Raw genomic sequence first — 24,980 nt, 5'->3', positions numbered from 1 at the left:
CGTGTGGCTCAAAAGGCCCCAATTCTCAGCAACTCATTTCGTGACCAAAGCCCTTGTGAAAGAGCCAAGGCGCCACACTTTGGTCCGCGAGTCTGAGGACATTTTTCCAGGGAAGGAGTAAGACGCCCCTGCTGCCTCGCCACCACCTTCCAGGGGTTTTGTGACGCCCACTTCAGAGGGGCTGCCGCTTCCACTCAGTCGCCCGACCCTCCCCGCCGCCCGCGCTCCAGACCCCCGGTCGCGCGCGCGCCCGGCTGTACGCGTGCGCCGACCGCCCGCGCCGCCGCGCTGCGCAGGCGCCGTGGCCACTTCCGGGATCTGTCAGCCGCTCCCTCTGGGCCTCGGTCCTCCGCCCGCGCCCGCCGGAGCCTGTTCGCGTCGACTGACCAGAGTCCGCGAATTCAACGCTCCGAGCCGGTCCGGACGGCCCCCACCCCCAGGTAAGGGGCAGCGGGGGCGACCTTCTGGCCCTGCCGGCCTCCCCTGGTCCGGCCTTGTCCCGGATCTGAACCCGCGGGAGCAACGAGGCGGGGGCTTAGGCCGCGGGGCCCGCAGGCTGAGGGGCGGGCCGGGGGAGGGGCGGGGAAGCCGCGTTCTCGGAGGGGCCCCGCGGAGCCCTGGGGTCCCCGCACGGCCAGATCTCTTTCTCAAGGTTTTCGAGCTCGAACCCCCCTCCGATGCCAGAAGTAGAAGCTGCTTCTCCTGCGCTTCCATTGTGGGCGTGTACCGCAGTCTCTAAAACTGTGGTGAATGGGATCATCGCCCCCCAGTCGAGCGTCACGAGGCGCCGTTCATTCCTTTCTTTAGCATCTAGAATAGGGTCCCCGCGCGCAGTAGGCGCCCCTGGAAGGTTTGGCTCCTCTCTTGGGCAGCCCTGCATCCTTCAGCTGTTGGGGGACCTTCCAGAACTCGAGAAGAACCTTCCCCCGAGTCCTTTAAGAATTCCCCCGCTCGGGTGCCGCTTTCAGCTCTCATTCGTGCTTCTCGGCCTCGTCTGTGTATCCCTCGCCCCTTCCTCCTCTCTCCTTCTCCTCCCAGGTTTGAGGACCGGGAAAGTGTCAGATTTATTTATTTCTGGCCCCAACCTGGTACTTACTACACTGCTGGGAACATGGCAGGCACTTAATAAATTGTAGTTTAGAATCTTTGGTTAAAAAGCCATCTATTCTCATACTGGGGCTATGGAACCAGAAGGAAATGCTAACCTGCTTTTTATCTACTTCAGCTCATTGCCGAAGTTACCTAAATTATCCTAGTTCTGTTCTCTGTTATCAGTTTTTAAATTTAATCTTTTGGTTTCCCAGAGGCCCTGGGTTTTTCAGGTATCTTTAAAAAAAGAAAAAAAGGGAGAAGGTATCATTCAGGAGGATATTTTTTGCCCTGTGAGGGAGTGGACGTGAGCGGCTGCTTCCTACCACAAAGTATTCAGAGACCTTTCAAGGTTAATTCATCTGCTTATCACAATTAAAGGAGAGGATCATCTGGGAACGTTAAATCTCCTGCGAGGAGGGGGAGTTATCTGTATTTTGATCTAGTTAACTAATCCTGTGCTGAAACAGGTTCTGCCTAACGAGGTTTGGTCTGCTGGTGATGCTGGTGCCTGGAATTAGAACCTGTCTCCAAACACTGAGGAGGGTGTGGTGACCTTGTCAGAGCACCTGATATTGCTGGGTTGGGTAATGAGAGCAATTAGAAACTGGATGAATCACAGTCTCGAAAACTGACCCTGACTAGGGAACTGAAGTTCCCACTGTACAAACACTTTAAAGCTCCAGGGCCAAGAATTTAAAGCATATGTAGGTGTTTCCAAGTTCAGAGAGTACTCACTGGTGTGTATTTCTAGGGATGGTTCAAAAGCCTTGGGTCAGAGGAAGAAAGGGAACTGACATCTGTTTGAGGCTAGGCTTAGAACTCCATGCTTTCACTTGTCATTTAATCCCGTTACCACCGGCCTTGGGATGTCAGTTCTACGTCCATTTTACAGATAAAGAAAAATGAGTTTTAGAGATATTGAGTGACCTGCCCAGGGTTTCCTAGCTAGTGTGTGTCAAAGCCAGCATTCAAACTTGGCTCCACAGCCTATGGCTAAGCAAACATCAGGATGACTCAAGTGATAGGTAAAGAACGGAGTTGTGGGGTGGAGGGGTCCCTGGAATCATACTGTGCTGTAAATTGATCTCTCTGTCTCTCTCTGTGCTGGACATTAAGAGGTCATCAGTAGAAGTTTGTTTAATGTTACCACCTTTTTGTCCATTTTTCTTCTCTACCCTCATTAAGACAAAGCTTTTCAGATTTCACTTAAATATGAATCACAGCTTAGAAATTATAATCATCACCCTAGGACAGAAGGTTTCTTTTTCTTGGTACAAAATTCAAGCTGTCATTATTCTGCTTTCACTGAGTTTAATGAACACAAGCTGTGTTTACTGGTGTCTTATGAATCTGACAAACATGAGTGTTGTCTTGGCCTACAGACTTAAAATAGCTGCATGATTATAGAAGTACAGGTCTGAGTGTGTGTCCAAATATGGAACTTGAAAGCTGTTAACAAAATTAGAAACACAATTTTAGAAGTAATTATGCCATTGAGTAAATGTTTACCTCTTTTGAATGCTTTGCTATGTTGCTTATAACCCTGAGTTTTAGAATGAGAATGCCTTTGTCTGCACCTTTTCTTTTTCAACTGTACATGAAATGTGTGCTTTTGTTGCATGTAGATATTTACATTAAATTATTAATTTGCAGACCAGTTTTGTTTTAATTAACAAATGAGCCTATGAAATGTGGCATATAAACTAAATTGCTTTTAATTAAAGAGAGATTTGTGATACAATGTGTTATTTTGAGTAACTCTGAGTAAAACCTTTTGTAATGGGTAAGCATAATATACCAAAGGAAAAGAATCATGTACTGGGCATCTGGAGGTTTATTTTAAAACAAACAAGCAAGCAAACAGATTAAGCAGTCTTATTTCAATTCATTTAAATATTTTTTTATTTCCAGTTAGAGATTTTTTTTTTATAATTAGAAAGCAGATGTCTTTTTTTTAATTAATTTATTTTATTTACTTATTGGCTGCGTTGGGTCTTCATTGCTGCACACGGACTTTCTCTAGTTGCTGAGAGCGGGGGCTACTCTTCATTGTGGTGTGCGGCTCCCCGTTGTAATGGCTTCTCTTGCTGTGGAGCACAGGCTCTAGGCACATGGGCTTCAATAGTTGTGGCACATGGGCTCAATAGTTGTGTCTCACAGGCTCTAGAGCACAGGTTCAATAGTTGTGGCTCTTGGGCTTAGCTGGTCTGTGGCACGTGGAATCTTCCCAGAGCAGGGCTCGAACCTGTGTTCCCTGCATTGGCAGGCGGATTCTTAACCACTGCACCATCTAGGACATCCCCAGTTAGAGATATTATTTGTGAGTTGCAATTTGCTTTCTAGAGCATGTACCAGTAAAAAAAAAAAAAAAAAAAAAAAAAAAATTAATGACCTAAATATCCTCACTCTTAGAATAGAATGTGAAACATTGATGTGTCTCTGCCAGTTCAAGATATCAGATGTTTTATTTAAGGGTACACTTATCTCTTTTTGACCTTTGGGTTCCTTTACAACAATTAGCAGAGACATTTCTTTTGCTTTCCACTGAGATTGATTTCTGCTTTGTCCAAACTTTGATTGTTCACTTTACAACCTTCTGGTGGCCTTTCCATTCATTTCCTGCTTGCATCAGAATTCCTGTCTCACATTTCAGTCTCCACCCTAGGCAGAGTACTTAAGTATTGAGAGGTCAGAGTGCTGTGAGAGTGCCTCCGAGAAGTGATTTAAAAAAAAAAAAAAGATGGCGGTGGGAGGTGCTGACTGCTTTTTTGAAAAAATTTCTCCTATTTCCGGTAAAGGTTGCTTCATCAGTGTATCTAGATTGGTGCCTGTAAAATAGAGAATGTGATTTGATTTTTAATGTAATGAGATTTCACAGATTCCTGCTTTTCATTTAGTTACAATAAAAAGTTTAAAGAGTAAGATAACAAATACCTACCTACTCTTTGCCTAGATTCATCAGTTGTTAACACATTGTGGCATTTGCTCTTTATCCATCTGCTTGTCCTGAATGACTGAAAATCAGTTACAGAAGACATCCTGATACTTCATCCCTAAATACTTCATCATCTTTGTTCTAAGAGTTAGGACGTGCTGCTCCCTAACAGCCAACCATTATCACAGTTAAGAAAATGAAAATAAATTCCATATTGTTGTGTGATAGGTTGTCCAAATTCAAATTTTTCCTGTTTTACGAAATACACCTTTTATGGCCATTTAAAAAACGTTTACAATCAAGTTTCATTTATCTAATTTGGTTTTCATAGCTCTTTTGATCTAGAACAGCCACCCTCCCCCACGCCCAGCTCTTTTGAATAGTCCAGGCTGATTGTTCTATTGGAGGCACACATTCTGGTTTTAACTGTTTGTTTCCCCTTTGCGTTATTTAACTAATTCCACTCCCCTTTAATTTCCTATAAACTGGAAATTAGGTCTAGATCTTGATTGGATTTAGCATAAATACAGTATGTTTAGCATAAATACTTACTAGGTAGGTTGGCCGTGTTACCAGGTTGCTCCAGGATAGTCCTGTGGCCTGTTTTTGCAGCATAATTATTAATAGTGCCCCTTTATGCTCTCTTGAAAGTATTCCTGTCTGGATAATAAATTAAGTGGTCACTGTTTATAAGTGATGGTGTGCCCTTCAGGTTGCTGCCTGTCAGGAGGCCCATCAGATTATATTGTTCCACTACTTATGATACTAAGATTGATTACTTGGTTAAGGTGGTGACTGCCAGATTTTTTTATTGTAAAGGCATGTTTTTCTGTTTGTAATTAGTAAATAATCTGTGGGATGATCATTTGAGACTGTGAATATCTTGTACCTCAACGGTCCTTAACTCATGGTTTTAGAGTCCCTTGATGACCCTTAACAGAATTAATTATACATTGGTGGTTACAGTGCCAATGTATTTAAAGTTTTGACATTGAGATTGATCTTTTTCAATGAGAGAATTGTTTTATTTATCCCCAAACATTTTGGGATTCCCAGACAACTTAAATACGGGTTGCCTACCATTTTAAATGCTTTTTTCTCTTGGTTATTGCAGCTTTCTACCCTTTGAAAACACTAAGAATAATGTCCCTGCATCAATTTTTACTAGAGCCAATCACCTGTCATGCCTGGAACAGGGATCGTACCCGTAAGTATACTATTAACTTGGCTCTTTTATTTTGGTACCTTTGATACTTTTGGATGTAGGTACTTTTAGGGATCACATTTCAATGTCATATGTGAACACGACATAGATATAGATTCAGAGGGAACTAGGTTAGTCCTTTGGTTTACAGGTAGAGAAATCGAGGCTGAGAGTGTTTGGAAGAACTTTCCAGTGGTTACACCCAAGTTAATGTCAGAGCTGTAATTAGCACAAAGGCCTTCTGGCTTCTTGTCCACTTCTTTTTCTACAGTACCACCTGGAGGACAGTTTATATCAGAGATCTTTCATTGCTCTAATAACCCAGTGTCTGGGATGGTTGTACAGTAGCACTCACCCAGCATTTAGTCAGAGTACTAGGACCTAGAAATAAACTGTTACAGACACATATGGTTTACGTACTGATGTACTGAGAGCAGTATTATCTAGTATTTACTATGTTATTCATAATAAGCCTGTTTCTAGCAAACTAGAAAGGGATGGAGAAGACTTTTAGAAGTAGGTGTAGTACAGCAAGCAAAGTGCAGGTAGTGTGACAAGAAAAGGCAAAAAAAAAAAAAATCTAAAAACAGACAGAAGTGAAGTATTATGTCCATGAGTTATTTTAAAAAGTTAGATGCTTATTCACCGTCTAAAATAATAGCTTTATTGAAATATAATTCACATATCATAAAACTCACCCTTTTAAAGTATACAGTTCAGCAGTGTTTAGTACATTAAACAGAATTATGCAACAATCACCACTGTCTAGTTTCAGCATATTTTCATCACTCCAAAAAGAAACTCCATGCCCAGTAGCATTCACTCCCAGTTTTCCTCAAAACTTCCAGTCCTAGGCAACTACTAATCTCCTTCCTGTCTCCATGGATTTGCCTATTCTGGACATTATGTATAAATGGGGGACGTGATAGATGGGGAGCTACTAAATGATTGTCCTGAAGTTTGGGTCATAGAGTTTAATTTTAAGAAATCGATACTTATTTTTTTAAAATGAATAAACTAGAAAGGAAATAGTATAAGTTCAAAAAACCCACCATATATGTATAGTCTTAATGTTTTAGATTGGTCTAAGAGATTTCTCTCTAAAACAGAATTTTATTTTGTGATTTATATTGGCTTTATTGTAAAGAAAAACTTCAGTATGTTTTTATCAGTAGAATCAAGGGTTTTTTGGGGTTTTTTAAATTTTCTATTTTTTTGATAAATTACTGGTTCTAACCTGTGTTCATGGTAGCAGTAATGAGAGCCTATGAGCTATTTTCAGCATTTCAGAAAGTCTAACAGAAATTAAATATTTCTCGTTAATAATGTACAGGTGAATTAAAATGTCAAATATATTTACTGTGGACTAAAATGTTATCAGTTAAGGGAATTCCCTGGCAGTCCAGTGGTTAGGACTCAGCGCTTTCACTACCAGGACCGTGGGTTTGATCCCTGGTCAGGGAACTAAGATCCCACAAGCTGAGCAGCGCTGCCAAAATAAAATAAATAAAATAAAATTATATCAGTTAAGTATAATAATATTGTTTATTTGTTACTGGTTAGAACTTTAATTGACAGTTGTATATGTTTCTAATAAAAGGAATTTTTTAATTTAGTTTTTCTATAAAACATTTTAAAATATGGGGTCCAAGTAGAGGTAAAAATAATAAAGGAATTCTTCAGGGATGAATATTGGGAACCATTTTCTGAAACCGCTTTCCTATTCCTTCAGTCTGTTTTTAAAATGCCAGCTGTAACATATCCCTTTCCGCATGACAATTTCCAGTTCGGGCGTTAACTATTGACGTTTTTCTCCAGAGATCGCCCTTAGCCCCAATAACCACGAAGTCCACATCTATAAGAAGAACGGGAGCCAGTGGGTGAAAGCTCATGAACTCAAGGAGCACAACGGACACATCACAGGTAAAGGGAGATCACATGAGCTTATTACAGCATTTCCAAGTCTAGCACACTTCTTTGTAAAGAGATAGCCTAGTAGAGTAAGTCTGCCACAATACTTAGTGCAGCATTTAGTGAGTTTTCTTTAGAAACTTTGAGAAAATATTTAATAGTGACCTTAGTTCTTAAGTGCATCTCTGAGCCCAGCTGGTACGCAGCGCTCTGCTAGTGTTTCAGAAAACACAGCCTACTCTGGGGACTAAAGAGCTTAGGTTAGATGAGACGTGAAAGCGAAAACCAGACAGCTCGTCAGCTGTGTGAAACCACAAGCCAAGCTGTGTTCCCAAGTCCTGAGGGAACGCCTTGTCTTCCAAAAATTTCCTGTATGTTGTTTTTGGGGCGAGGAAGACATTCCAAATTATCGAAAAGGACAAAGAGTAAGATAACAAACACCCATATCCCTGCCACCCAGAATTAGCAGCTATTGGTCTTTTTTCCTGTGCCAGAAAACTTGGGAAACAAAGATTTGATTATAAGGGTTATTATTCCAGATAATGGTAAAGTCTCCTCTCACCACCAGTCCTATTCCTCTCCCCCTGAAGGCAGTCTGTAATTTGGTATGACATTGTCCCAGTCCGTTTTTTATACTTTCACATACATAATGTGTGTGTGTGTGTGTATGTCTGTGAGTGTGAGTGTGTGTAAGCGATCTTTAGTACTGTCGGCTAATAATTTTAGCTACTACAGAAGTGGCCTCATAGCATGCATCTCCTGTGGCTTAGTTTTGCATTCCACGTTGTTTCTGAGCTCTGTGTATGTAGGTGTATCAAGATCAAATTGATTCCTTTTACCCGCTGGTTAGCATTTCATACCTCATCTATTTACTCTTTCCTCCACTGAGGGACATTTAAGTTGTTCCCACTTTCTCCTTGTGACATTGAAGTGCTAAATTGAGCGTCCCCGGGCAGATATCTGTCCCGGTGTGAGTGTTTGTCTCTGGGAGACTTGCTGTACCACAGGGAGGGTCACAGCTTCGCCTTGCCAGGCAACGTCAGAACGCTGTCATCCCACCAGCCCTGGCGGCAGTGCTTGCCTTCCCACACCCCGAACGTGCTGATAGGCAGACTGGCTCATGAGTGAGCGGTGGTCTCTCCATAAGTTGCATTTCCCTGATGAATAGAAAGGTTGAGCGGATGTTTATTAGCCACCTGGGTTTTCTTTTTCATGACTTTACCGCTCATAACTGCTAACCATTTTTCCATTGAGTTTTTAACTTGTTCTTGTCAATTTGTAGAAAACTGGATCTTAAAGCGTTGGCTCTGAGGCAGATTCCTAAGTGTACAGTAACTTTCATCTTTGACAAAAACTATCAATGAATAGATGGGGAAAGGTAGCAAGCAGAGCAGTGGTGAGTTTTATTAAGCAAGTGTCAAATAAAGGAGAAGGAAGAACAAATGGAGAATTTTTACAACGGTTTTGGGAATTTAATGAACCATATCTTGATACCAAATTTCAAGAGAATGTATTGCTTTGTTGTTAAATCATGTCTGGCTACTTTTTTAAAAAACACGCTAACTTCTATCCAATTTTCTGACTAACTGCTTTAAACAATTTGGCCAAGCACATCAAAACTTATTGTCTATAACTTTTCAATTACAGATTTCTCACTGCAGTCTTTGGTTTCCCTTCTCCTCACAATGATTTTTGCACTTAAATGGGCAGCACAGGGACTGATGGTGATTTTTTTTTTTTTTAATTAGGACCCTTGAGTTAAGATATCCTTCCCCCCAATCAGAGAAAAACATAGCATGTTTTGACCCTCTGCACTCCTTACATTGTATCCCCAGAAAAATTTGTGACTGTCCCTTCTTGCTTTTACCAGTGATTTGTGTGTGATGCCAGTCGGGAACTGACTGACTGTATTACCAAGCCAGCACAAAGACATAATTTCTGTTTTTGTTGCTGTTGCTTTCCCACGACCTTATTTCTATGAGGCTTGGCCTGTTTTCTTTCAGTCCTTTTGCCAGTAGCCTTACAGCCTAAAAATAAGAACACTCATATTTTAAACTGGAATTTTAGCATTAGGAAATACTTATAGATGAGAAAGGGCCAAGATAAAAGACCAAAGAAATAGCCAAAAAAGGTGAAATAGCTATGTCCCTTTTTCCCCCTGCTTCTCTTTTGGAATCCTTTGAACTTGGGCCTGTTTTCTGTCCAAATGCTCAAATGACATTTTTTTTAGATCTGAAAAAAACTGTTGTTGGAAAAGTCTAAATATAACTCTGTGGCAGGAGACCAAGGATAAACATAATTTCTCAGAGAGGTAGTAACTATGGAAAAAGAAAATTACCCTCTGAAGCTTTTTAGAAAAAAGACTGCTCAGTATGACAGGAAAAAGAGTATGGCATACATCAAAGGGATATCAGAGTTCTGGTGTTTTTCTTTGCGTTTATTCTTTTGTGTTAAATGTTTGATCACCATCTCTTTTTAAAAAAACATTTTACTGTGAACACTTTTAAACAGACAGCATATAAAAGCAGATTAATGTAATGAGCTCCTATATACCCATCACTCAGATTCAACAATTATCAATTCACAGCCAATCTTGGTCTCAACTCACTTTCCTCCTTCCTGGACTATTTTCAGGCACATCCCAGACATTGCATCTTTTCATATTTCAGTTTGCGTCTCTAGAAGATAAGGACTCTTCAGCAATAACCAATACCGTAGTCTGTTTTAATTGGCATCCTAATAAGGTACACACACAGTTGCAGTTAGTTGATCTATCTCTTAAGTTTATAGGTTCCTTTCTTTCTTTTCCTTTGCAGTTTATTTGTTAAGAAAACTGAGAAATCAGGTTGTTTGTCCTGTAGTGTTTTCCAGAGCCTGGGTTTTATGGATAGCAAGCCCATAGTGTTTCATATATTTCTTCGCCCTCTGTGTTTCCTGTGAATTGCTAGTCGAAGTTAGGTGGAGGCAGGTTCTTTCATGAAGGAGGCACATAATGTCCAGTCATCTTTCTTTCTGTGATGTTAGCAGTTTTGATGATCGGTGCCCATAGCCTTTAATTTAGTAGTGGCTGCAACATGGTAATATTCTACATCTATCGTTTCTTCTCTGTTAGCTGGAATACATTCATAAAAGAGATGCTTACCTTCATCTACTGTTTGGTTATCCTGAGGGATAGTATAGGAAAGACAGGATGGATGCTTGATTCCTTTCCTTTTCCTATGAGGTCTTCTGATGGCAGGAAAACAAAAAAAAGATGCAACACTAAATTAGCAAGAGATGAGAACTTGCCTTTTACTGAACATTTGCCCTTCCCACTCTCTTTTTAACAAGTGTATGTTTTAAAAGAGTTAAAAGGTAATGTTATCTAAAATAGGTTGAGGCTATGACTACGGTTTTACAGCTTCCATATTCAGATGAAAGATGTAGCCACAGAAGTAGAGTTAGAACTGTAAAACCAACCAGAAGGCAATTCCTTGTATTTTTCTTAGAGAGTAAGGATCTATTGATTTTTTTTTTAAGCACCTCAGGAATTCTTATAAAATACATACATGTGTAATTAAAGTGGTGGTGATATTGGAATACGGGGTGAAATTTGAGATTGTCAAAAATCATTACAGAATCACTGAGTTTTCTTCTTATAAGGCAGTATTCCGGATATTAGAGCATGTATTAGTTTTCTTTTGCTATGTAACATGTACTACAAACTTTGCAACCAAAACCAAAACACACTTATTATCTCATAGTTTTTTGTGCGTTGAGAGTCTGGGCTTGGCTTCTCTGGGACCTCTGCTCAGGGTCTCACAAGCTGTGATCAGGGTGTCAGCCACGGAAGGGCTATTCTCATCAGCGGCTCCATCAGGGAGGGATCCATTTCCAAGCGCCTTCAGGTTGATGGTGGTAGAACTCATTTCTGTGCAGCTGGCAGATTCACGGCAGCTTGCTTCTTCAAAGCCAAGAACAGAGAATAACAGAGAAAGAGCTTGAGAGTCTGTAGCAAGAGGGACGCCACGCTCTTAGGTAGTCTTGTGCGTTAGTCATGTCCGTCTCCTCACCTTCCTAGCATTCCACTGGTTAGAAGCGAGTCATGGGTCCTGCTCACACCCACAGGGAGGGGGTTCCACGGAGTTGTGAACACCAGCAGGTGGAATCTCGGAGACCAGTCCAGGGTCTCCTCACCACAGTAGTTTAAGACTCTCTTCATGTTGTCAGGAAGCTTATGATCAAGTTAGGCAAACAAGACAGTCATAAAAATAACTATTTTGCATCGCACTTTTGGGAATTTATCATAGAGAGATAATTTTAACCAGAGCACGAAGATATGTGCCTGAGTGTTTATTCCAATTTTATCTATTCTAATAAGTGATTAGAAACAAAACATACAACAGTGGGATGTTTGGGGAAATTACTATGATAAAGATCTAAAATAATTTATAACCACTGCTGATTCATAAAAAGCTGGAGAAAATGTTTGCCATGATGTTAGCATCCTTTGCAGGAAGAATGTGTGTGGATATGAAGAATGGAAGCAGGGCTTTTTCGACTTTCTGTTATGTCCCATTGTGCTGTTTTGTTTCATGATAATATGTGGGTTTGCTTTTGTAGTAAAATCTAATAAAGAGGAATGCAGAGCTATCCTGTAATGAATGGATTTAAAATCAAAATACACATCACTGAACATACACTCCCTCATGTTTTTCCCTTCACTGGTGTGAATAACTGAGCTGACCATTCCTGTAGGTGAATGAATATAAACGCTTCACATACCAAAGTCACTGTGATTTATGACTAATGGAGACTCTGATTCTTACTTTTTTCATATAAATGTTAAGCATGTTAATTATTTTTAGGGAGATATCTATAAAAATTTATTAGTAGTATTTCTACTAATAAATACCTATTTCTGTTAATAAATACCTTCAGTGTTAAGTTATATTTATAGAAAATACCTCATCAGTAACTATAAAATGACTGAACCATAGCAGATTTTACTCTTGGTATATAACAAACTGACCTTGACTTTGAGAGCCTTCACAGAGGCACCAAGTAAGTAAAAGTCTGATCAAATAAGAAAAATAAATCTTACATTCAGATACATATTTAGGTCTTTTCCTCATTTAGATGAAAAGATACTCAAAGACTCTTTCACATAACCTGTATCATGTAGAAAAAAGGTATTTCGGTTAGTTTAAATAACAATGACCTTCAGACGAATCACTGTATTTTTCCCCTCTCTATACTGAAGATTGTTTACCCTGTACGTTGTTTTATTCGGATGTCATATAGCAGACTTTCAGTTAATATCATGGATCAAGGTCTGTTACTGCATGAATAAAGGTTTTTTCAGATCCTTCCCCACCAAAAAAAAAAATCCAATAAAGAGGAAAAAGGTCTTCAGATCAGATATTCTAAAGCTGTGTGACTGGGTGGTAAGAATGCCCCCACTTGGTTTGTAACCTCCGCAGTTATAACAGTTCTGTTCTGCCTGGCCTCCAGAGGATCCTGAGTTACAGAACTCAGCAGAGAAACAGGCTTGACCTTGTGTGTGAGGCAGTGATGAGGACCATAGGTGGGAAAGGATGGGCTGGGAGGGGAGGTCCCAAGCCCACATCCAGCCCCGCCACACCGGTCGGTGCCCACCTGCTGGTGCCCACCTGCCAGTGCCCTGTCAGTTGTCGCTGGCCAGACAGAGCAGATGCCACCACATCTCAACTTGCAGGTATCGACTGGGCTCCCAAGAGTGACCGCATCGTCACCTGTGGGGCCGACCGCAATGCCTACGTCTGGAGTCAGAAAGATGGTGTCTGGAAGCCAACGCTGGTGATCTTGAGGATTAACCGAGCAGCCACTTTTGTCAAGTGGTCCCCGCTAGAGAACAAGTTCGCTGTGGGCAGCGGAGCACGACTCATTTCTGTTTGTTACTTCGAGTCTGAAAATGACTGGTGAGCAACACCTGTGTATTTTATTTCTGTCTGTAGAATTGTACATCTGGACCGCCGTGTCCTCGGTGACTTCTTGAGGCACTGGGTGGAGGCTTAACTATAACTTCAGCTTTTCCTCATTTGGAGATTTTTTTTTCCTTTGAAACTCTCCATTCTCTCTGAGCCTTTTTCCTTCTTATGCATACAGTGAGGCCGGTCTCACATCTTTCTCTTATTAACTTCCAGCTGTGGTTTCCACGTTCTGATCTCCTAACTTGTTTGTTCTCTGAGATGCTGCAACTCCTCTCACTCTATACTAAGTTGCTGTTTTCTTACTCTGAGGGATAAATTATAAACTTGACAGATTCCCAGTGCCCTAAGGAGTAGTTTTTTCCCCCTATCTATACTGACTTAAAATATCTAGGATTCTTACAGATAGCAGTATTCTCCTTTCTTTAAAGTTTGCTAACCAAATCTGTGTCGTGGTATAATACTTTACTTGTTTAAACTGTTGAAGTAAAAATTGATCTGAGTCTCAGAAATACAATCAGCCTGTTGTACTTTCTTTATGCTGTAAACCACTCATAGCTGAGCCAGTCAAAATACAGGGGTTTATTTTATGGCTAAATAACTTATTTTAACTACTGCTTCCTGCTAACTTTGATAAGGAAACCACTCTGCTCTACCTGGCACGTGTTCAGAAAGGGTGATAGATACGTGTCAACATGGAATTGTCATTTAGTGGGAAACTGGCAGTGTTTGTGTTTGTACTAAAAATAGCTGAGAGTACACAGTACTCTTCATGTGTCACTGTCTGAAAAAGGGAAAGGAAGGGATTATCATTACAGTTTATAATTTAGTGAAACCTCAGAAATTTTGATTCTTTGAGACGAGTCCATGAATTTGCAACAAGATTGAATTGTGAATTGAAGACCCATGGTTTTTAAAAATAAGGCTAACAAAATGTTGCCTGCCAGAAATTGTTTAGAGGGCTCACTGTAACAAATAGATGAGAAACAGCTTTTTTCTTGGGTAGCCTTCAACCTCAGTGACTTCACATTTTTATTCATTGAAAAATAGTCTCAAATGCAGGTAAATTGGGTTTCACTGTAGTACAAGGTATTGTCCCTTGAACAAGCCGTATGTGGGGAGAGTGTCTCAGCTGCGGCACAGTAATTCATTTGTAGGACACAGGTAATTCAAAACAACCTCTAAACGCCTTTAATGTAAAATAACTGTTATAAAACAACTCAGAATGTTGTCAGAGTGTTATCTGTTTTTCAGAAAGACCCCTACAAAAAAGATTCTGTAGGAGAGTGATTTAGCTTCAAGGAAGGGCATTCAGCTCGAGAGTGAGTCTTTCAACTCCGAAGCAGCAGAACAGGGTTGGTTTTTAAGCAGCAGTTTAGGGACAGAAATTGAATTAGGCCAGAATAATGACTGATCTTAGACATAAACATTTTGAGTGGAGCTACAGAATTTGTCAGAGCCTCTTCTCCAGCAGGAGCTTCTGCTAATTTCTTGATTTCTCTGTGAAAAAATAAAAAAATTTTCAGCTTCACAGAGACTTAGAAAGGAAATTAAACCATTTTATAAACCCAAACTTAACCCAAAAACAAAGGAACAAATCACTGAATATTTGTAATAAAAATTCAAGTAATTTCAAACGTCAGTTTTTATTTCAAAGGTTAGAGTGACCCATAGTCTCAAAGGGCATGGGGGACGGTACCAGTTAATCCATAGATATACTTACTGCTGCAGGTCCCCTGGTAGCCGGGCAAGTTCAGAATCAGCTGCTCTGATGAAAATGTCAAAGCCTTTCAAGAGGTTGAGCAAAGGGGCCGCATATGCTTCCCCTTCCTCTCTTCCTCTAGAAACGCACCTTCTCTCTGGCAGGAGACCCAGCGGCCGCGTGAGAACCACGTGTAGGTGTTTTCACCTGACACACATTTGTAGGTCACGTGGGAATGGTTGCTTGATGTGTAGATAAACTAAAATAGGTTTCCTCCTTTCGTAGGTGGGTCAGCAAGCACATTAAAAAGCCCATTCGCTCCACGGTGCTCAGCTTGGATTGGCATCCCAACAATGTGTTGCTGGCGGCAGGATCCTGTGATTTCAAATGCAGGTGGGAACAAGTGAGGATGGGTAGACAGACTTGGGCTCTTCGTTGTTCGTCTTTCAGCAAGTGTCTTTGAGGTTCCTTTTCTTTGTAAGGTACTGTGCTAGGCCCCATGAGGGACTCAGAGATGAAAGGAGCCTGTGATCTAGAAAAGGAGCTACAGCAGGTACAGAAATCAGGACGTATCAATAGAAAGAAGTGGACCAGGAGGGGCAGGCAGAGGGGATGCAAGGGCGGGGCCAGGAAGTTTCCTCAGGCAGAACATCCAGGTATAGTGTCCCCCGCCCCCATGGTGTTATTTCTCCTTTCATAACCCAGGCAGCAGACTGGGCAAATTCCAGAGTGAAACTAAGATTAACAAAACATAGCTGAACGGGGCACTGCTGAGCTGTTATCGTGAGGTTCCTTCTCAGTTAAAGCTCTTTGTCATTAGCATGAGGCTAGAGGAAGCACAGTCGCTTTGCTGAGAGCTTTAAGGGTCATACATACAGTGTAATTGCTTTTTACAGCTGTTCTTTATCAAGAAGGCTTTTCCCCCGCCTTGGCCAGAAGAAAAGCGAAGGTTGCTTTATGTTGACTGTATGGTGGGCTGGGAGATGGGGTGCAGCTTTCTTTGGTTAGCTGTGCAGAGAAGTTCCAGAAAACCTGGCTATGATTTATATCCAAGAATAGCCAAGGGGTTTTGGGTTTGGGGTTTTTTTTTAAGGGATGTGTATGAGAATTGGGCTATGGGATGGGAGTGCAGTAAGTAGTGTCAGGGTACTTTTTGAAAAATATTGGCCTTCTACTTGAGAATCAGTGTAACAGTCAGGATTTTTGTTGTGACATGTTACCCAGAGTCATTCCAGCGCCCTCACCATCTCACCTGGGTCGTCGGGCTGTGTCTGAAAACCTGCTTGTACAAATAGGTTACAAGTCTTTTGGTAATACTAATTTCCAGAAATAAACTTGGCTTTGACTTGTGGTCCCGTGGGTGAGGGTCTTCTCTGTTCGAACTCGCAAGTTGGCAGCACAGTTCTTTTCTGGCTTCTGGTGACTAAGGCAGTAGTCATTGTGATGCAGACTTAAAGCACAGTGATTCTGAGGTCACATCATCTGACTTACAGATAACTCAAGGTGTCCTTCGCCTCCCCACTGTTCTGCCTCCTCCAGAGCTGCTGCCGCCATTGTCGTTTTAGGAGAAAAATATCCCACATCATTTTGGGAGTCTTTAAGGTTCAGAAGTTTTTGAAGAGAAGCTGTATAATAAAGAAGTAGCATTGGAGGGCACAAGGGACTAAAAGGTTAGATTCCCAGCTGTTCTGTAGCCCTTCTGCCTCCCAGCTCTGGGGCAGAACATTCTCACACACAGCTTCAGCTTCATGGAATTAGAGAAAGAGACTGATGACCCCAGGTTGTAAAGGACCCGCCTTTATCCCAGACTAGACCTGCCACAAACACTGGACAGTGGGCTTGAGGGTGACACTAGGGAGAGCCTGCCTACCTCTCACTGGTCTCCCTTGACTTTCTTTTTGGATGTCCCTTTCTTTCTTTTTCCTTCCTTCCTTCCTTCCTCCCTCCTTTCCTTCCTTCCTTCCTTCCTTGTTTTTCTTTCTTTCTTTCTTTCTTTCTTTCTTTCTTTCTTTCTTTCTTTCTTTCTTTCTTTCTTTCTTTCTTCTTTCCTTCCTTCCTTCCTTTCTCTTTCTTTCTTTCTCTCTCTCTCTCTCTTCCTTCCTTCCTTCCTTCCTGCCTTCCTTCCTTCCTTTCTTTTTATGGGACTTCCCTGGTGGCGCAATGGTTAAGAATCCACCTGCCTATGCATGGAACATGGGTTTGATCTGGCCCGGGAAGATCCCACAGCCTCGGAGCAACTAAGCCCATGTGCCACAACTGCTGAAGACCCTGTGCACCTAGAGCCCGTGCTCCGTGACAAGAGAAGCCACCGCAGTGAGAAACCCACACACCGCAACAGAGTAGCCCCCGCTCGCTACAACTAGAGAAAGCCCGTGTGCAGCAACAGAGACCCAGCACAGCCGATTAATTAAAAAATAAAGTGAAACCCATGCCCCTCCTTTAAAATATATATATATATTTTTATATTTAGTTGCTCCGGGTCTTAGTTGAGGGAGGCAGGCTCCTTAGTTGCACCTCACCAGCTTCTTACTTTTAGCACATAAACTCTTAGTTGTGGCATGCAGGATCTAGATCCCTGACCAGGGATCGAACCCTGGCCCCCTGCATTGGGAGTGTGGAGCCTTAACCACTGCACCACCAGGGAAGTCCCTCCCTTTCTTTAAATGAGTTAATACCGGTGGCTTATTGCAGGGTGGCAAATAGTTTCCTCTCTCCTACCATTTGACTATGTGGGCTTCCTGGACTACTGTGATGAGCGTGATGGTGAAGTAGACAGGAGAGCATGCTGTGCTCGCTTAGCAGAGTCCGCCAGGGGCCAGGTGACAGGGAGGGGCAGGACAGCACGGTCCTCCCCCGGAGGCATTCTAGGAGGGAAGGGCTTTTGTGTCCCTTACTTCTAGAGCTGTGCCCCGAGAGCAGTGCCTGACATGTTGTAGGTGCTCCGTGAACACCTGTTGTGGAGTGTGGATCTGCCAAACTTGACCCGTAGGCGCCCTTAGAACCTTTCTATGTCTTAAGAGGTTTATGTAGCTGAACTTGTCTGTTGTCAGGTTTTGCTTTTGATAAGTTGATATCTTTGCATTTGGGACACCTTAGAGCAGCTGCCTGTGGCCTCTTTCAGTATATGGATATTTTCATTTAGTTTTTCCTTCTCTCCCTGCCCTTAAACCACAGAGTGTTTTCTGCCTACATTAAAGAAGTGGATGAGAAGCCAGCCAGCACGCCCTGGGGCAGCAAGATGCCTTTTGGTCAGCTGATGTCAGAGTTCGGTGGCAGTGGCACCGGCGGCTGGGTGCACGGGGTCAGCTTCTCCGCCAGCGGGAGCCGCCTGGCCTGGGTCAGCCACGACAGCACCGTGTCTGTTGCCGATGCCTCAAAAAGTGTGCAGTGAGTGTTTGCCTTGGTCTGGATGTAGAGGAGCAGGATGGGATCTCTGGCTGGCCTGAGCCGCCTGTCTCCGAGTGTAAGCGCAGGGCATGAGCCTAAAAATCCGAACCAGGCTGCAAGGCAGACTTTAAAGTTATCTTCACACATTTAGGTTTTCCGTTTGGGGAACTTTTGAAGACTTAGGTCTCACTTCCGGAAGCATGTCTTAACGGAAGTGCTGATGGTGATTCCTCGAAGGAGCCTCCTGGCTTCTCCTGGTAAGGGTTGCTTCAGATGGCAGGTTTGTGTGTTCCTGTGAATTCCTCACGACACGGAAATGTCATCCAGCAGCCTTAGGTGAAGGGCAGATGTGTTCTTCCTCTGTGTAGCCAGTGAACAGTGCTCCATTCCCCCAGGGCCTCACGCAGTGACACTTGACACCCTGGGAGCCCGTCCCCCTGCTGTGCCCCGCGGAGCCTGATCGTGGAGACTCGTTGTGAGGGGCGCCTGCTCAGCCTGGAGGAGAGCAGTACGCATCTCCTCAGACTTCAGAGTCCATGTCTGCTTGTCGTGTCTACAGGGAGAGTGGGGGTGACTGCAGTCCTTTCCGCTTATGAGTCTTGGTTCTTTCCCGGTGAATCCTTTCCACTGACAGTTAAAGGTAACCCACCTGTAAGGGTTTCCTGACTTGTCACCCTGTGCAGGGAACCGGTCACACTGACTCCCCCTGCCCCACACTGACAGCAAAGTGACATTTCAGAAAGAATATATATTTTACTGATAGGGTTGAAATTTTTTTTTAATTTTTTTAAACACCACCCCCATTCTAAGTTATGTAGTCCTCCAGAAGATTTCTATACATACATAGACACATATATAGCTTTTCATGTTTCACTCCAGTGGGATTATGCTATACATTTTCTACAATAATTTGCTCTTTGTCATTCATTAATGGTTTGATGTCATGGCTATTTGATTTCTGTATAGTTTATTGTAATGCATAATAAGCTCTTAGCATATGCTTGTTATAAGCTCCTGTCTGCCTTCGTATTGATTTGTTATTTGGCTTTTCCAGTCCTGCAGGTCAGATCACATCCTCCACCCTTCTCCATCTCAGACATAAGTATCTCATGTAGTAAGAGCCAGGTATGCCACAGGAAAGCCTAAGATGAGGTGTTAGGACTTTACTCCAGTACCAGTTGTACTGAAGGCGGAGGGGCAGGGGTGTCTCCTGAGACATAGTTTTCAAAGTGCAGCATCTTTTACATGGAGCTACATGATCCTACTTCCTCAACCAGCGTGTCTGCTGCCGTATCTGTGTAACCTCTTGGCCAGATGATCACGAAGTATACATGTGTGTACACACACACACACACACACACACACACACACACACACACACACACACACACACACACACACACACACACGGCCCGTTCACCATTTGCGTGTGAGCTTCTGGCTGCTGACACTGTGTCTTGTTCATCCGTGGCCGTAGCTTCTGCCCCAGCGCCTGCAGGGGCACAGAATAGACTCCCATAAACATCTATGGTCCTGGCCCTCTTGGAGGCCATGTGAGCACAGGCGAGGAGAGGGGATCAGAGAAAGGCCTTCGGTCCTGCATGACGGTGAAAGTCGACTGTAGGAGGCTGGAGAGAGGAGAAGCCACTGCAGGCTGGAGTGGTCCAGGAAAGCTTCCTGGGGGCGATGAAACTCAAGCCGAGTTTCAGAGACCGGGGTGGACTTCAGTTAAGCAGGAGGAGCAGAGAGGGCGTGTGGGTAACAGGCTGGGAGCCAAGGCCAAGGTGGCCGAGAACCAGGGCTCCTGGGACCGCGCTGTAGGGCAGTTTTTGGTGATTAGGGGCACAGGAGGGGTGGGCACAGCCTTGGGGGCGGAGGCCTCCATGTCTGCAGGTCACCTCAGGGCTGGCTCCTACTGGAGATTCCTGGAAGCGTGGATCCAGGGCTGCTCTTAACATAAGTGTTCGTTCATGCTGCCAAGCGCCTGTGAGAACGGGTCCTTTGTCACGTGTGTCTACAGAGGCTGCGTGGTCCACTGCATCTCGGGTTGACACTGTTCTTGTGTTCAGGGTCTCGACTCTGAAGACAGAGTTCCTGCCCCTTCTGAGTGTGTCGTTCGTCTCAGAGAACAGCGTCGTGGCTGCTGTAAGTGTTTCTCCTGATTTTCCGCACATACCCTGTGTCTGATTCTCCATAACAGAGCAGTACGTGTGCCCTGTGGTGCAGCAGCTTTGTGGAAGCAACAGCTCAAGAGGCTTCTGTGGTGGGACCGTTCCGCTGGGGGTTCGGTGGGCGGCGCACCACACAGGGCCTGACCAATCCCTCATTTCAGGGCCATGACTGCTGCCCCATGCTCTTTAACTACGACGACCGCGGCTGCTTGACCTTCGTCTCGAAGCTGGACATCCCGAAGCAGAGCATCCAGCGCAACATGTCGGCCATGGAGCGCTTCCGCAACATGGACAAGCGGGCCACAACCGAGGACCGCAACACTGCCCTGGAGACGCTGCACCAGAACAGCATCACGTAGGTGCCACCCAGGACCCCCTTCTCCCCTCGGTTTCCTGACGGGTCCCCAGGGTGTTCTATGTCCTGTGGGCCCAGACGTCCCTTCAGGAACAGGAGCAGCGAGGGGTCTGTAGCTTCCCGACTTCAGGCTCTTATTTCCGAGTTGTCACGGAGCGAGCCACCCCCATGTGGTCGTTCCGTCCTTCAGGGTGTGGACGGTCCCGGCATCCTGTGGGCGGAGTACAGGCCCTGCTGCAGGCCCGTGAGCTGGTACCGCCTGTCAGGCAGCCTCTTCTGGTCTTGCTTTCTCAGAAACTTGACTGAGAACAAAAGGAGACCTTCTTGAATGTCATGTTCCCCTAGTAGTGAGCACCTGACAGGAAGATCAGTCATATCCTGTTTGAAAGGTAATTGTAGCTGTCATTTCAGCCATGGACTTCAAGTAATGTGTACAAGTAAGAAGATTATTTAATTAGACAGATTCTGCATCATTATGACAAAGCCCAGAAACTCCTTGACTTGTTTTTCTTCAGGAGTATGTGATTAAATAAGACAGTAGAATTGTGTCCGAAAAGCTTGGGTTTTTATTTATTTTTTTTGATCTAGAGGAGAAATGCACTGCATTTTTTGACTAGACCTTTTGTGTTGAGAGACGTTAATGTGGTGATTATCATGGAAGAATAATGGAAACCTCTAGACTTTCTCTTTGAGAGAATTTCTTTTTTTTTCTTTCTTTCTTTCTTTCTTTCTTTCTTTCTTTCTTTCTTTTTTTTTTTTTTTTTAATTTATTCAACTGCACTGGGCCTTAGTTGCACCATGTGGGATCTTTAGTTGCAGCAGCATGTGGGATCTAGTTCTCTGACCAGGAATCAAACCCAGGCCCCCTGCATTGGGAGTGCGGAATCTTAGCCACTGGACCACCAGGGAAGTCCCTCTTAGAATTTCTAACTACAGGTTGTACTTTCCACCATGTTGAGTGGAAAAGGCCACTGGACTTAAAATAGGCCAGAAATCTCTGTGCTCTGTTGAAAAGTAGTAATTTGAAGGCATAGCAGAACTTTTCTTCACACTTTTCATGTTTGTCTTGAATAATTTTCACAATTATTTTCTGTGAAGTTCTCTTAAGCTTCTATGCAGACTGTGTATCTGGAAGGAAATAGCTCTCATTGCCTTTTTGAGACTTTGAGGTTAAAAATAAAAAGACCCTTGTAGATTGGTGTGACAACTTTTATTTGCAGATATTAAGTCTTCTTTATGTAAAGCTAGAAGCAGAGTCAGCACACTTTTTCTGTAAGGAACCAGAGAGTAAATGTTAGGCTCCGAGCGCTACCCAGTCTCCATGACAACTATCCCACCTCTGCCATGTGGCCCACAGGCTGCCCTGGACAGTGCGGAGATACGTGTGTGTGGATGTGTTTCAATAAAACTTTATGGAGACTGAAATGTAAATTTTCCATAATTTTCCCATCATAAAATAATAGCCTTTTAATTTTTTTCCAAGCACTTAAAATTGTAAAAGCCATTCTCTAGCTCATGGGCTGTGCAGAAGCAAGCGGTGTGTGCCACCCCTTCCCCAGAGGGAATGTTCCAGGCACTTCAGGGAGAAAGACAAATATTGTCTGAGCTACAGAATTTGTTTTCTTGAAAGTTTTTCAGAAATCAGGCTAACCCAAGTTGTTTCATTAATCTGCTCCTCTGCTTTGCTTGGTTGGAGTTTTGTGATGTGTCTGAATGTTCCTAATATTTATAATGATTCATTTCAAATGCAAGGAGCGCTCTTGGCTCATATGCCCTGACTGTCTGGAGGGTGTCGTGAGAGTTTTGGCTTGGAACCAGCTGGATTTCAGTCGTGCTTCACAATGCCTCTAGTTTTTTTGTTAAAAAGTGTGTCCATTTCAGTCACAGCTCTGCAGGGTGCACAGGATGTGGCCTGGATTCTCCTGCTTCTGCATGTCCCTCTAATTAATGCATGTTCTTACTTTTCCCTCTTTCCAGCCTTTTTCTTTTCTGGACATCTGATAACGAAATGCATTTGAATATTTTCTGAGTTAGATTGCTACGGACTAATATCAACGGACACCTTAAAGGAACTGATAGACAGTTTGTTTCCTGAGGACACTGATACCCTTATAGGAAGGTCGGAGCTCACTTCCACCTCATGCCTTACAGTCTCTTGTCTTTGCTTTTTTTCAGTCAAGTGTCTATTTATGAGGTGGACAAGCAAGATTGTCGCAAATTTTGCACTACTGGCATCGACGGAGCCATGACTATTTGGGATTTCAAGGTATTGTCTACCTTTCGGAACACATCTCGTTTGTGTTAAAAACTATTCCTGTGAGGAGACTGTTCCTCACTTCTTGGACCCAGCCGTCAACTGCAGTGCCCGGCAGGAGTGCGGTGCGCTGGGCTGTGGTCCTCTTGAAACCCTGGGAGTTGCTGGCAGGAGGAAGCCGCACTTGCTCACTGAGGTGGAGTCCACACTTCTGGATGTCCGCGGAGTCACTGAGGGGAGCTGGGTGCTGCTTTTGTGGCAGGTCCCGGGTTGGGCCCCGTCTAGCTGAGCTTTGTAGACATGTTTCTGTGGTTCTGAAACAGGTCTACACTGACTAACCTGATCAGCGCTCGCTGCCTGCCTACCGGGTGCCAGGCCCAGTGCTGGCCCTGAGGACGTGGGTGTGAAGGAGCCCTAGAGGGGCTCGTCTGGTGGGAGAGAGAGGAGGTGGGGGTCGGCTGGAGCTCCGAGAGAGAAGCCAGCGTCTCTGTTTTCACATTGAGGAACTGGGGGAGCTGCATGGACTGCCTGAGCTGCCTCTCCAGGCACGGTGGGATTTCAGGGTGCAGGGGGCGAGGGGTCTGAGCTGCGGGGAAGGGGGCAGCGTGTGCAGAGCAGCCGAGCAGCTCAAGGGGGGCCTGCTGCACTCAGGGCCCGCCGAGGGTCAGGCTGTGGAAGCCGGGCCGTGTCTGGGGGCAGCTCCAGAACCAACGTGGAAAGCCACCCGCTGTGACCTGCAGGCGGCCTGGGGGGCCTGGACTCAGGGCAGGGACTTCCGGGTCCAGTGAACAAGTGACGGGGATGTGCCTCCAGCTGTGTCGAGGCAGGGGGTGGCCAGGAGGTTCTGGACTCGAGGGGTTTAGGGGGCCGAATGGAGGGACGTTGTGACAGTGAGGTACCAGCCCCAGAGGCCTCTGCACCCTCCAGCTTCGGAGTTGGGCAGATGGCAGGTGAGACGAGCCCGGGAGGAGGGGGCGGGACTGAGGAGCAGCTCCCACACGCAGCTCTGCAGGCTTAACCCCCAGGACTTAAATGTTTACAGAATTCTGCCACTGCCTGTGTGATTCCGTGATTGAGGTTTCTGCCTCTACAAGTCTCTCTCCCGCTCTTGTTACCTCCATCTGCTTCGGGGCATCCGCACCTGTGTAATTAGCGCCACCGGGGCAGGTAGCTCCGCCCTTCTTTGATCCCTGTGGCCAAGGCCTTTCTCTCCCTCTGTACATGTGTGAGATGTACAGAGCCCATTTTCCTCTGTGATCTGTCCACCTTTCAACACCTGCTAGGCGTTGTGCATCCAGCCGGCTGCGTGGGGGCCAGAAAAACATGGGAGTACCACCATCGGGGCACCTAGAGTGAAGGGCCAGTGACACAGATGATAAGTATATACATGCCCTGAGGACAGGTGTGTGCCCACAGCCTGTGGGCTTGGGGCCATGGGGACCAGGCAGCGCAGGGCCTGGAAGGGCCAGCAGGGGGATCCCTGCCCTGGAGAGAATCTGCCGGCCAGAGTCTCTCTCCCCACCCTGCCCACCCCCCCCAAGCAGGTCTCAGGTCGGGGGGGGGGCGGGTAGTGTCGTGGGGAAAGCACCAGGCCGGCTGGTCCCCAGTAATGACCCGTGTTCTTCCTGCCGCTTTCCAGACCTTAGAGTCTTCTATCCAGGGCCTTCGGATAATGTGAAGCTAAGCGAGCCCCGGTCCAGCATGAGGACGGACAGGCTGCGCCGGCAGCTCTGCCTTTCGCATGATGGGGAGGAGAGCCAGCCGCCGGGAAACACTGAGGACACTATGGCGCAAACCGTGTTGTGTGTTTTGTTTGAGTATAATTGGTGAAAGTGTTGGTTTTTTAAAAGCAGCAGTGCTTTGGGTTTTGTTTTTTGTTTTTTTGTTTTGCTATTTCATTCCATTCTTGACCAAAGCTTCTAAGTAGTTTATTATGGAAAATTGTCACACTAACTTAAAGGAAGGGGTGGGAAGGTATGTAAATTGTCTGCTAAAAAATTAAATAAAAATACTGAATGTTT

The 24,980-nt window shown here is 44.4% G+C and overlaps 1 protein-coding gene across 2 annotated transcripts; it reads left to right on the top strand.

The window, feature by feature from the left end:
• The first annotated feature begins 311 nt into the window (after nt 1-311).
• On the top strand, nt 312-24,980 carry ARPC1A (actin related protein 2/3 complex subunit 1A). Of its 2 annotated transcripts, none has more exons than XM_057749207.1 (10): nt 312-440; nt 5,142-5,234; nt 7,050-7,154; nt 12,859-13,081; nt 15,078-15,185; nt 17,967-18,179; nt 20,249-20,324; nt 20,512-20,705; nt 22,881-22,971; nt 24,599-24,980. In XM_057749207.1, exons 2-10 carry the CDS (start codon nt 5,171-5,173, stop codon nt 24,635-24,637), a joined length of 1,113 nt encoding a protein of 370 aa, XP_057605190.1. In that variant the 5' UTR covers nt 312-440; nt 5,142-5,170; the 3' UTR covers nt 24,638-24,980. The 2 variants fall into 2 exon arrangements, with proteins under 2 accessions (XP_057605190.1, XP_057605189.1); XM_057749206.1 differs by lacking the exon at nt 24,599-24,980 and adding an exon at nt 24,243-24,529.

The sequence above is a fragment of the Hippopotamus amphibius genome, chromosome 9 (genome assembly GCF_030028045.1).
Source record: "Hippopotamus amphibius kiboko isolate mHipAmp2 chromosome 9, mHipAmp2.hap2, whole genome shotgun sequence".
Lineage (NCBI taxonomy): Eukaryota > Metazoa > Chordata > Mammalia > Artiodactyla > Hippopotamidae > Hippopotamus > Hippopotamus amphibius.
Note: the sequence above shows the minus strand (reverse complement) of the source record. Positions and strands in the feature narration are given on the sequence as shown.